The sequence below is a fragment of the Scomber scombrus genome, chromosome 13 (assembly GCF_963691925.1).
Source record: "Scomber scombrus chromosome 13, fScoSco1.1, whole genome shotgun sequence".
Taxonomy (NCBI): domain Eukaryota; kingdom Metazoa; phylum Chordata; class Actinopteri; order Scombriformes; family Scombridae; genus Scomber; species Scomber scombrus.
In genome coordinates, this window is record NC_084982.1 from 21,126,808 (window position 1) to 21,140,664 (window position 13,857).

Here is a 13,857-nt window from a genome sequence, read left to right on the forward strand (position 1 = left end):
CTAACTATTAACACCAGAGATGTAGCAAATAACTGTAGCTGGTGTAATACAATACATGAAGAAAGTGGGAGGAAGAATTGGAAAAATATATATTTCCTGCCAAAATGTGTTTTTTTTATTTTTATTTTTTTTATTTTGCACACATGGAAATGCGGCAAGTTTCAAAGTGAACTTCAATCAATCTTATTTTGAGAAACTCTGTACTCTTTTTCTTTTGGTGCCTTTAAACACGTTATATATATTGCATTATTAATAAACATATATATGTCAGGGTGGACATGTGTGCACAGTGTTGCATGATAAGAAATAATATGAATAGGTGTGTTTTTTTTTTTTAAAGGAGCAGTGTGTAGGATTCAGTGGCATCAGGCGGTGAGGTTGCATATTGCCTTCCCTTATAGGAGAACCTACAGTGGGGACAAAACTCACAAAACATAAAAAGGCCCTCTCTAGAGCCAGTAGTTTGTCTGTTTTGGGCAAATGTAAAAAATGGTGGTGAAACATGGCTATGCAACATGTGTAAATATAAAGGGCTCATTCTAAGGTAACGAAAACACAACTGTTGTATTTTCAGGTATTCAGGTAAAGTGTACTTGAAACATACTTATGAATATTATATTCCGTTTCTGCCAAGTCCATTTAGCTAGATGCCACTAATTTCTACACACTCCCTTAAAATTCAATATGACATGACTTTTTCACCCAGTTCGGTAATCATCAATCACTAAACATACACCTAATTAACAATGCTGTACGTGCAAATCAGCTATACTCGATGTGTCTTGTCTGAAGTCCTGAAGGCGCCACATACAGAGTAATGTTTTTATTTGCTTACAATTACATTCAATCCAATATCTCTGGTTGGCCTCAAGGTACATCTATGGGAAGTGTGTTTAGATGTCAAGGTAACATGTATGTCCTCCCCAATATGACTGTTTTGTTCATACTTGTTAAAAAACGTTTCTTTAATGCGAAGAGAAATACAACAAAAACAATACTTCCAAGAAATAAGAAGTGAAACTTAAACTATGAAAACACATTGAAAACTAACAAAAAGTATAAAACGTGTAAAGCCATGCACATCCTCATTGGGAAGTCAGCCAGGCTTTATTATAACTATAATTTGTCTCTGTAATTCCTCCACAGAACAATTATATATATCATGAATATATTTTACTGAAAACTTAAAGACAACTTACCATCTTGTTGTTTGTAACGGTGGGAGATCAAGACATTAGTGGGCTTCTCCACACCCAAATTGAAAAATTCAACCGACTGTTTGCCGTACTTGTGAATCTTGAAGACCTCATGTTTTAGTCCAGTTCCATAGATGTAGTCTTCAAATATATCAATTCTGTACGGTTGAGAGATTCCTGTAAATCCAGCAGAAAAAAAGTAACCCTTTCTGTACACTTGCAGCCTCGGGATAGAAGAAGCAAGAATGTGCAATGTGGGCAGATTGATCTTAATGAACTGATAGAAGCTGTGAGACATACAAACAATGTTATTGTTGTAATTAAACAAAAAAACAAAGTTGAGGAGCTCAAAGGACATGAGGAAAAGTTATGTCTTTTAAAAGAGTAGTTGTAGTTTGTTAGTTGTTATTACCGTGTCTTTCACTGATTGTCACCAGAGGGTCTGAGCCATCCAATCTCATGCTCCCTATCTGTGAGAGCTCAGGATCAGCCCAGTACAAACGTTGGTTGAAATAATCAATGGCTAGCCCTGTGGGAGGATGAAGGAAAGAGATTTATCTACCTTACAAATTACAAAGAGATCATCATGGAATCCCTCAATGCAGGAGACCTTTAGGTCAGGACAGTTATATGTAGCAGAATCGGAGCAACCCCTTTTTGATTCTATCTCCTCCTGGCTGTTTGCATTCAATATCCAATTTTCTTGCGTCAAAATCTTATTGTGCACTGCACGTTTGATGGAATGCCTACATTACAATTTCAAACCAGTGACTCACTTTTACTTTCTCCCAAAAGTCTGACTGGATAATTGAGCACCTGGTTGTGGCGTTTAAATAGGTTTGCCTTTTTCTGCGGATGATGAATTCCTTTTTCTGTGACCAAGACAGAGCATGGGTCCCTTGAATTAAAGGAGGCCAAAGCAGCTCTTCAAAACTAGATCAGCACTAAGTGTCTCCCTGTAGACAAACCAACACATTCTAAGTGGCTATAAAATACTTCATACCACATAAATTTACTTGGTGGTGTTTTATTTATCTTTAGCCACCATATCAAAGCTTCTACTTTAAAAGTGAATACATTGGCATGGTACTATGGCAGCACTGTCTGTATAATATATAATATTGAGTACATATGTATAAAAATTGTATTCTCCATAGTTATACACTGCTATATGGGTCAAAATGTATTCTAGACTGGGAAGCCTGATGACACTTGCTCCTGTGGAAAGCATTCAGCACTATGACAAAAGGATCAAATGTCATTGAATGCACTATACAATTTACAAAGAATTAAGAGTAAAAGTGCTGATGTAGTAAAACAATATAAGTTTATGAGAAAGGAAATTGTACAAGTTTATTTAGGTTCAAGGATAGACAATGACAACTGAAGAGAAAAACAAGGAATGTAAACGTTACTTTGCCCGTTTTTATGACGACTTCACAAGGGACCTTCAATGTGCCAAAGTAATCACAAGAAAGAAACATGTTTCAAAGGAAATCATTTCTGGGCTTTAATAGAAAAACCTACCTGTGGGTCTTCTGAGATTTTTCACTAAGAGCACTCTGCGTAAGGAGCCATCCATGGCAGACTCCTCTATGTGAGAGTGATCACCTATTACACTCCAGTACATCATCCTGCAAGACACAATGAGAAAAACTGTACCTCCCTGACAACATCTCCTCGTAAAATATAGTAGACAGTACGCATAGAAATACACCGCTGTATCTTTATAGCCTAATAAATACAATGCATGCATATTACATGCATACAACACAATCATGACCAACTGCATCGCTGCTACTTCATCACATTTTATCTTTCTCAGTACAGCTTCTTATAAATCCTTCTGTCCATGGTGATGTGTCTGATGTAATATTGAAGGGCCAAATGGAAATGGAAATCCAACAACACTGAGGACAAATAATGCTGTTACATAACACTTGCCAACCGCTGAAGTATGAGATGGCGAGGTGGCTAATGAAAGCGTGTGGAAAGACTCAACACAGTGAGGTATCACAGCCTCATGTCAATGTGACAACTTTATTGCTGTTGGAAGGGCACCTCTGACTGAGCAGGCCTGAGTAACACTAAGTAATGAGCAGTAACATGTGATGTAACGATTTAGCTACTGCCATAATTTTTTTCCCCCCGACATACTTTTTATACGAGCACTGATCAATACCTAATTGATTTAACTTTCCAATTAACACTGCCTCTCTACATTATTTAAAACTGATACACCGACAAAGGTCCATATCTTAATGTTTTTGTAGAACACTGAATATGTGATACTGTAGCTATCTTAATGGCCATGTACGTCCTTCAGTGTAGATGCTGGTCATATTGCATGATTGTTGAAATTAATTGGTTTTGGGGTGGTTGAAGATAGTTGGTGTCCCACACATGAATCTGTATTTTAAGGGGACAGAACTTAATTTGTTCTTCCAACAGTATTTTTTTTCTTTTTAAATCAGAGCTAAACACCCCCCCCCCCCACACACACACACACACACACACACACACACACAACATTCAATGATATGGAACATAAAAAGTTGCATTTAAAATGACACTGAACATGGAATAGTGACTTAGCCAGATGATTCTCAATAAATGAGTGAAAAAAATAAATGAATAAATGGAAGTTGGGCATGTGTTTTACCAGTTCAAACTACAAAACTTACCCTCGGGATGGGTTGACAGTGATGGCATAAGGCTCTCCTGCTATGTCAGTGATCAAGCGGGTGCAATTTGGTCCCTTAAGCTGGCCCACATTTATGGAGTATCGTAACTTAGTCCAGTGGGCCGTGTAATAGCTGAACCAGTGCATCCGTGAGTGATCAGTCCAATAAATATTGCCTGTGATCCAGTCAGCAGAAATATCTCTGGGGCGTCGAAAGTCTGAACACTGCAACAAATAACAGCCACAAAGTCAGTACTCTGGTCAGTGTTACTATATGCAGTACATTCACATTAATGGTTGTAAAAATGAATAAAAGAAATAGCAGGGAGACATGTGGCACAATGCAGTCTACTGTATAAAAATATATGTAAGTTAATTATTTTCATCACCTAATCTTGAATTGACAGGCAACATAAAGAGTCATTGCATTTTACAATCAGCTTTTATGTTAATCATAATAATAATAGTCAAACATATTTACACAAAAGCTGGACTTTGAAAAAAAAAAAAAGATTCTTAATGTCTCAACCAGCAAATTTAGAAAGTATACTATACACAGTACATTGAACAACAACAAAAAAAACAAAAACAGTCATTAACACACTCACAGGTTAAATATACTTACAATGTTTCTGACATTTGTTTTAGTTTGACTTCTGTCTAGAGTTTCTTTGTAAAAAATCCCACCAGGGTTAAATTGGGTAGCCCAGATGAACTTTTGGTGGTGAAACAGAGCATCCATCCCAATAATGCGGGCATTGTCCTCAATGTGAGTGAGCAGTTTGTGTCCATTGCTCTGGTTAAATGGATACACAAAACTTCGGATTTCAGTATCATTAGCTATGTAGAGCACTCGTTCTTCTGGTCCTGCCCGGTGAGTTATTAATGTGTAAAAAAAAAAAGAAAGAAAGAAAGAAAACATGAGATAATTGGTTGAATTCCATTTTGGGTATTAGACAACAGTTTAAGCACAGCACATACACATACAGTTTAACGTTGTAATCTTGTAACAAGGTCATATCACCAATTTAGCAAGCCAGTATACACAGGAATGTTTGATATTAAACTTTAGGACCTTACCTTTTGCTATGCAGTTGCCATTGATCTCCTTATAATTTCTGTCGCATGTGCACTTAAAAGATCCTTTAGTGTTTGTGCAATAATGAGGACACGTGTCAAACTGCAGACATTCATTAATCTCTGGAAAGAAAAGAGAGAACAACTCATTTAAAAAAAAAAAGTTGCTTAAGGAAAAGTTTCTAGACTATAAACGCTCCAAAGTATTTATTCATATTTTTTGTCGTTGATGAAACACTTTAAACACATTAAGAGATGAAGAGAAATTCATAACAAATATATTGTAGCACAGAACAAATATGCCAAGGCCAAAATATATGCATAAGCTAGAAATACAGTCTGAGCCTTATTTCAATTTTCTCTGTAAGTGGCACCCTTGAACCTTGATTACTTAACAAAAAAACCTCAAGTGGAAAACCAGAACCAGTTCACAGGGTTGACAAAACAATAAAAGCTATCATCTCTTAAGTCTAAATGACTGAAAGCGATATCCTTCATCTAAAATGTACAAGTTCAGTGGAAGTAGACATAACAAGCAAACATGCATTATGGAGAGGGTGTGGGTGGGAAACATTTGGAAAGCAAATATTTAATACATTTTTACAGCACTCCTAAAGTGACTCAATGTACTTCATACCAGTATTTAATTGTATTACTTTAGCCAACTTTATCTTTCTTTTAATTTATCATGTATCTCTCTAGAGATTCTCCAGATCACTAAATGCAAGATTTGGTACTGCCAGTTCACTGCAGTGAAACTAGAGGCCATAGTTTGGCATGTTTTGACATAATTTGCAATAGGCTTAACCTACATTATTTGAGTCCACTTTAACAATGTAGATTGCTAAGCACTGGCTTGGGTTTTTCTCACTTTCTCATAAAATGTATTTGGTTGGCCTCTTTTTTTTTAACAGCTTATTCCTTAGTCACGGAAATTCTCATTCAGTTCTACGCATAGGGCCTTAAGATTGTTACACCAAAACCTGATTTATTCTTTACAGCTGAATCTGGTTGATCCATGAAAAACAGATCAAATTAACTACCAGCCCTCGATATGTTGTATCAACTGTTCTTCATCACAAATGTGCATGAAAAAGATATGAGATACCACAGGAAATTCAACACGTGTCTCTGATGTGGTCAGATACCAGTATTTGTTATATAATTTACTGTTATTATAGGAAGACAGAACAAAATTGACCATATACTACCTTCACACTGGTTCGTCTTTTGGTTCCTCTTGAAGCCCGGTTTGCATTGACATACAGCAATAATATTTGTCTGGTTGCAAATTGCATCCTCTCCACATGGATTTGTTTTCTTTCCACATACATCTCCGCTGGATACTACAAATAAAGATAGGACTTTGATTACACATCAATCCTCTGCATCTTAGACACCTGCTGTGCTTTTCTTTTGATGTGCAAAAGCCAATAGGACATCATCCTCTTTCATATAGTACACAACACACCTCAAACATTGGCATACATATATTACCATAAATAACAAAACATCACATCTAAAATGAGGAGATTGCTGAGCCTCCTGATAACATTGTGGTGACATTCGGTACTTTTCATCTCTTCCGAACACTCCTTTGATCTGGTTGCTTAAGTCAATTGGCTCTGTGCTTACGGGCCTTGCAGTCTTGCTCATCCGAGCCGCCATCACCGCAGTCGCTGAAGAGGTCACACTGCAGCTGGATTGGAATACAGCGTCGATTACTGCAGGTGAACTCTGTCTTCCCACAAGGCCGAGGTCTTCCAGCCACCACCTCTGCTTTAGTACACACAGTATCAGTTTAAAAGACAAGAACTCATAACCTAGTGTAACTAAACAGCATCAAATATACAAATATGTCGCTTTTAGTTCCAAGAGATAGTGTAGTATAAGATGAAAGTGTCCAAAGTCTGACAATAATTACAGTATTGTTAAAATTCAAGGAGATAAATATTTGGTGGTCTACTAGCTACACTATCTTATAATTTTCACTTTTCTTAAACTGCCTTTTAAATAAATCTCATCTTTCTTAAATATCCCAGATTACCTTTGTTACTGGCTGTGAAACAAAATCCATTTGTAAACAAAATCTCTTCTTTCTGATCCTTTTTAACTCATATAGTCAACACTGAGATTGTAACAGTTGCTACAATAAAAGACAGACACGATCACAGAAACAGCTGTTTGCTAATTATCTAGCCTGCAAAATTGTCAAGGTACTTCGCATATTTTTTTGTCTTTGGTCATCAGTTTACTTGAATTAACATCACATTTGTCATCTTTCCTCACAACATACACAGACAAAGAATGAGAGTTTGACATTCACTCTGAGCACAAAGGAGCGAAGGAAGGGAAGGAACAGAATTAATTGATAGAGAGGTGAACGGCGAGGATGACGGGATTAAGGTGAGATTGAGGGGATGGATGGAGGTAAGAGGCATACAATAGAGGGAGGTAATGGAGTGAGGTAAGAGATTGATGGTTGTATCAATGGAATCAGAGAGGAAAAAGAAGGGAGGACAGAGAGAATGAAAGAGTAAAAGATGAATGATGTGATTTGTCCCTTCCTTTTTGGCCTGCTCCATGTTGTCATTCACAGCAGGGGGAACATGTCAGAATACTATGATAAAATGACCTGCAGTGGTTGTGCCTTTGGGCATATTAGAGTAAAAAATGAAATGAACTAAATTAATTTGAACCTTTATGTTGCGTTAACCAAATGTTTTACAATGAAACTTGTAAATCTCACTAAGTGGCCGATACTTCAAAATCATGTCTTTAATTATGAGAAAAAAAATGAAAATAATAAATCTACAGAGAAAACATGCTTTTTCATAATATCTGAAAAAGTCAATGCATGACTCCATGATATAAAGTAGTGCAAGTCAGGGTCAGTTCAGCGTCAAGAATCCTCTTATGAATTACGGGTCAGGATCCCACATCATGAGAAAACTACTGGGCATGTTAACATTTACCAACCTACATGGTGTTTGATATTTTATATCAAAGGACACCACACATGGAATGAGAAGTCAAAAATATCATTTCTTTTCTTTTCTTGGATAAACTGACCTCTTCAGGCCTTTAAAATCATTAAAGTTAAATAATCTGAGAGAGAAAAATCATTCTTTGGTTCAACAGTTCACAGCTCATACATGGACAAAATGTGATACGGGTTCTTTTCAGGGGTGACGTGCTAAAAAGGTCGGGTTGGATAATTTCCTGTCTGCATGAAAACGCTCATAATGAACAGCGGTCATGGGATGCCAATTTCTTTCCCATCCCTAATTAATGCTTTTGGCTGATAAGATTACTGTATTTTCAATTAGAATGAAACCGTATATGTACCTCCGCATGTCTGGGATAAGTGCGTCTGGGGAGCTTGGTTATCTAATAATAGAAGTAAACTTGTGCACTGTGTTTAAAAAAAATGGCCTTATGTTTAACTGTACTTTCATATAACAGTTTGCTTATCGCAGCTTTATTTATGCTCACCACACTCTTCTTCATCCGAGTTGTCACCACAGTCATCCACTTTGTTGCAGACTTGATCCGTTCGCAGACACACGTGATTATTTCTGCAACGGAATGGCCTTGTAGGAGGACAGGGAAGTTTTGCTGCAGATGAAAAGACACAAAAAGCTAATGGATATGACTTAAAAAAAAAAAAAAAAACTGTATGGAATCTTGTATGAAAAGACAATGAAATATTCCCTCTTAGGAAAAAGAAAAGTAGTGTCTTATAAAATATGCATCAATTGTCTTCAAAGGAAAGCTTTTTGAGTGACAATTCAACCCACCACACATGTCTATGTCTTCGTCAGAATTATCTCCGCAATCGTCCTTGCCGTCACACACCCATGTGTGGAGTTTGCATAAGGTGTTGTTGCAAATGAATTCATCAGCACGGCAGAAGAAAGCTCCTGCAATTACACAGATAAGTGATACTCTCCCACAGACTTTTATGACTAACCCTGGTAGAAAAGTGCATTCAAGGTTGTAGAAGGTAAAAAAAGCGTACATGACAAGATTTATAATGACTGATCATTTTGCATAATGGTCCTGACAGCCTTAGATCATTTTTCCTCACAAAAACAAAGTATAAAATAATTTTTTGTCTTTCATCTCTTCTCAAATCTCTCATTCTCACTGTATTTTTATTTACATCTACCAAATATGTTCCTATCTTCCCTTTATAGTAAAGGCTGTTAAATGGTTTACATGACATAGTTTCAGTGTAAAGATTTCAGATAGCAACTGACAATCTTTTTTGTTTTTTTGTGGTGTTTTTCCAGAAACCATTAACACACTCATGTACTGTTGGGTCACACTCACACCTACCCTGGCTGCAGTGTTCCTCATCACTGTGGTCCATGCAGTCTAAAACGTCATCACAGCGCCAGCGCCGAGGGATACAGTGAGCACGATTCAGACATAGAAACTCATCTTCTCTGCACTCCTTTACACAGCCAATCTGTCAGCATAGAAATACCACAAATCAGCAAAATGGTCAATTCTAGTGATGTCAGCTGAAATCAGAAAAAAAACACTATACACTGAATGATTTTAAAGTGGGTTGCTCTATGACTGGACAAGCAGCTCTTCAGTACTGAACTACTGTAAGCAGTGAAGCTAAACTATCTAAAAGTCATACAATTGCTGGGAACAGAAAGGAAATAGTCAGGAGAAGTACAGCATATTGAATTGTGTTAAACTGTACTGACCTCATCTGAGCCATCCAGACAGTTGTCATGTCCATCACACCGCAGGCTAGCTGACACACACCCTCCACTGGCACATACGTACTCGTTCACAGAGCACGAAGGGACTACTGGGTATGAGCAAAGCATATCAGTCAGGAACAAGTTGGCCTTTTCTCACCTAGAGATCACTCAAGTGAGACCTTTACAGTTTTTCTTTATATGAACAAGTGGAAAACACCACATCATGGTGATGCTGGAGAGAGATTATTGGAACTCCTGACATCTAAATATAGTACAGTGTTTTCCTGCAGGCCAGCAAGATCACATTGCATGTACTACCTGGTGATGAATAAAGTACTTCACAGTACTTGGCCAGTAATGAACGATGGGACTCAATAGAGGAAATCAGCAGTAGAGAGAGATTTCTACTTCTCCACATAATTATCACATATTGTACTGCAGAGCATTTTCTTTTCAAGGGCTGAAAATTAGCATGGAAGTACTAAGTAGTACTGAATACATAAATTAGGTCTATGAAAATTAAAATCATTCATTCAACTTATATTTTTTTACTGTATATGTCTAGAATGTCTTAAAGAATAGATGATAATAGGGGGGACATTTCTTCAACCAAATTTGAATTTATGTGTTACAATGATTAAGCCAGTGTCACAAAATGTAATGGATTTGTCCCATAGTAAAAACATTCCTGAAAATAAAAGACTTAGAAACAAGCAATGTGTAAACTGGTTTGATAGACTATAAGTGTTGCACCTGTTCCCTGGCAGTTTTTCTCATCCTCTCCCATCTTACAATCTTCTTGGCCATCACAAAGCCACTTCTGCGAGATGCAGAGGTTGTTGTTGCACCGAAACTGGTCATCTGCACAGCGTGCCTCGCAGCCTTTCTGTGAACCAATAAAGTGAAAGATGATGTAAATATATGGTTGGAGATCTCCTTCACATTAAAATGATCATACAGTGCATGGTTACTGGTAGTAGAAAACACTTTTAATCTATGAAATATCTGTCTTGGCTCTGGAGCCCCCATTATAGTACAAGCACAACTCTTATGTAACTGCTCTGAAATATATTCAAAGCAAGGTTCATTTTTCATAATGTTTGGGTTTCAGGGCTTGAAAGTGTTGAATAGGTGGGGAGGCCTTTGTGGTTTGAATATATATACACACACATATATATGTATGTATTTTCTCTATATATAAATAAATATATATACTTATTTTATCAACTGTATGTTTATACACTTGCGAATACCTTCTAATTTTGAATAAATACTGTTGTTTGCATCCGTTTATGTAAAGAAAAGATGTTAAGTCTGAAGTTTACTAGAGTAGAGTAACTATGTCTACTTAGTACAGGTCACAACCAAAACTCAATTTTACACACTCAAGAAAATATTGACTGTTCTCAACATAATAATTGGATGGGCAATCTACCCAAATCAAGACCTCTGTAAATAACAGCATTTAATAATCAGTATTTATTATAAAGGCCATTAAAAGGCAACTTGCTTTCCTGAAACTATTTGACTGCGCTGACCCAGAAAGCTGCCACTGGGGAGACACATAATAAAGGGTTAATTAGGGTTGCACTGCTTTGCATGGGGAAGGATTACATATAAAAATTGCCGTGCCAATGTTGAACAGAGCAATAAATTAACAAGAATAATGCATCGTAATAACAAGCATTTGTCCTTGAATTATGAATTGCTCTGCATTATTATCACCGATGGGGCTTTTTTAAGAAACCTGCAAAAATGTCCTCACACCATGAGTTTAAGTTAATTTCTCCACATATTATGAGAATGTAAAATTACAATGGCAATTTGAAGCTCTATAAATTAAGATGTTCAAGCATATTTATGTCTTTGTTTTGCTGAACTGCATAAGGAGATTTGTTTTTCCAAAAGCAAATGAATATAGGTTATTTCATGCACTAATATACTTGAAGGTATAATAACTCATCACATAAATATTTTCTGTCCAGCATTGTTTTGGAATCCAGCGACCATGACAAGGAGATTTGGATCAAGACAATTAATTGTGCCTAAAATATGATTATTTTCTTTGCAAGTGGCAGAATACCCATCCAATTTCACTTCCCATTCCATTTGGGATATTTATTCTGTTCTTGTGCTGCAAGCTCAGATACAAACAGACATTTAAAGGAGATTACAGACTCAATTACGGTACCCAAATATATATACTGTATTTTGGACAGTGCTAATTGTAATTTGGTTGAAGTCTTTATGTCCTTTAATGTCCTTTGTATTATCTTCACAATAATACATTCTGTAAACTGACCTGTAATTTATATATTAGCCAGTACTGACTAATGACTTAATAGATCATTTAACAAATGGTGATATAAGAGTATATGACATAGCATGATTTCTCACAATTGTTCATATTGAGAAAAGCAATATGTCAGAAAAAGCAAAATGTCCAAAATGATGATTTATGATTTAAAAGGGTTCTTCTACTTTGAAGTATGCAGTATTTCATTTTTAATTTAGTGTCTTGCAAATATCAGTGCCTCATTAACAGAACCAGTGTGGGTTCAGCTCCCTCTTTGATTTATAAGTAAGTGGTACACATATCTCAAACACTGGCCTCATCTGAATTGTCTAAGCAGTCATAGTCCCCATCACAGCGAAAGCGGGAGGAGATGCAGTCTCCGTTAGCACACGCAAAGTCCTTGTGGTTGCAGGTGACTGGTTCTGAGTTTGGAAAAAATACAAAAGACACAAAATCAAGCCAGAAGTATTTCATTTTCCAGCACTATACACAACAAACAGATATCCCCAGATAGAGTTATCAGCCAAATGTGTGTGTGTAAAATCACATGCTAATGCCTTGGCAAAACCATCGTTTTAGTTAATTAGAGTCATTTTGTATTAGAAGTGGAGAACACTAGTGAAGCTGATCAGCATGTAAATACATTCATTGCTTCGCTGGCAATTGAGGGGGCAACATACTCTCTGATACCAAAAATTGTGTAACTGCCATTTAGTGCAAGTCTGTCCCTAAGGACAATATTAGGACGCAGCTAAACAGCTGCATCAGATCCACGGTCTGGGCCCTCCCCTCGTTATCGTATATTGTTAGCTCACTCAGGGTGTGTGTTATGAGCTGTGCTGCAACAGAGACTCACAGCAGGCATTGCAGCAAAATCTGATTTGCAGCCACTCCACTGTCTGCTGGTCCACCTGCTTAATTCTTTGCCACCCAACACTTGACTGGCTTTTATTTGCATTTTAAGTGACATTAATAGGTATGGGGAATAAGCATCTAATAAATCATGTAAATTATGGATACTCAGCAAAAACACACAGACGGCATGCACATACTTATATAACATACAGGCAAACAATCCCACTCACACATGCAAGGACTTGAATGCACAAACGATATGAAATTTAACAAGGTGTGCACAGTGTCACTTCATGTGAAAATAAAAAGTTTTCTTCTAAAAGAGATGATGAGTATCTAAACAAAAGGGAATATGTGCTCAGTAAATTACAGAGGAGAGATGATATCAAGAGCTCAGGAGCCTGAGACTCACATTATTCTCGGGGAAATAGCACAGATAATAAGCTTGAAAGAGAGAGTTGAGGCTGGCTGACTTGATAGTGGAAAACATCACCAACAATGTACATACAAGGATGTGTATTTGTGTGTGTGTGTTTGAGTGAGAGAGAGAGAGAGAGACAGAGAAAGGGAGATAGGTGTTAGGGTGGTTGTGTTGGTGGGAGGGGCAGTCAGGTGTCTTCAGAGTCCAATTCTTCACTGCCTAAGAGCATGTGGAACGTCAACAGTCTATATAAATGAACAAACTGAGCTGACAGAAAGTGAGCGAGTCAGGTACTCACTGCAGTTCTGCTCGTCTGAGTTGTCTCCACAGTCATTCTGGCTGTCACACCTCCAGTGGTCTGGGATGCAGTTGTTATTCTCGCAGCGGAATTCATGAGGTCCGCAGGTCTTTTCATCTTTTTCATCAGGAGCAAACAAACACAAAGATGAAAATGGCTTCAAAGAGCATGAATATTAATGGTGTGCTAGCTATCATATTTTCTGGGTGTAATCATCGTTTCCTCAGGGTTTCCCCGAGCAAGTCTGACACTGAGTTCAAAACACAGTGTGCACTCCAGAGGCTAACACACCGTAAGATGAAATACC

General features: G+C 37.2%; 1 protein-coding gene across 1 annotated transcript in view; it reads right to left on the reverse strand.

The window, feature by feature from the left end:
* Positions 1-13,857, reverse strand: part of lrp1bb (low density lipoprotein receptor-related protein 1Bb) — a 194,308-nt gene that overhangs the window by 15,854 nt on the left and 164,597 nt on the right. Inside the window, exons 67-81 of the mRNA XM_062431318.1 lie at positions 13,551-13,667; positions 12,292-12,398; positions 10,434-10,566; positions 9,681-9,787; positions 9,298-9,430; positions 8,757-8,879; positions 8,452-8,574; positions 6,592-6,735; positions 6,168-6,302; positions 4,960-5,079; positions 4,505-4,746; positions 3,881-4,104; positions 2,724-2,830; positions 1,609-1,725; positions 1,200-1,373 (exon numbers count right to left, since the gene is read on the reverse strand). Coding sequence (XP_062287302.1) covers positions 1,200-1,373; positions 1,609-1,725; positions 2,724-2,830; positions 3,881-4,104; positions 4,505-4,746; positions 4,960-5,079; positions 6,168-6,302; positions 6,592-6,735; positions 8,452-8,574; positions 8,757-8,879; positions 9,298-9,430; positions 9,681-9,787; positions 10,434-10,566; positions 12,292-12,398; positions 13,551-13,667 — 2,106 coding nt within the window. The remainder of the gene's footprint in view (positions 1-1,199; positions 1,374-1,608; positions 1,726-2,723; positions 2,831-3,880; positions 4,105-4,504; positions 4,747-4,959; positions 5,080-6,167; positions 6,303-6,591; positions 6,736-8,451; positions 8,575-8,756; positions 8,880-9,297; positions 9,431-9,680; positions 9,788-10,433; positions 10,567-12,291; positions 12,399-13,550; positions 13,668-13,857) is intronic.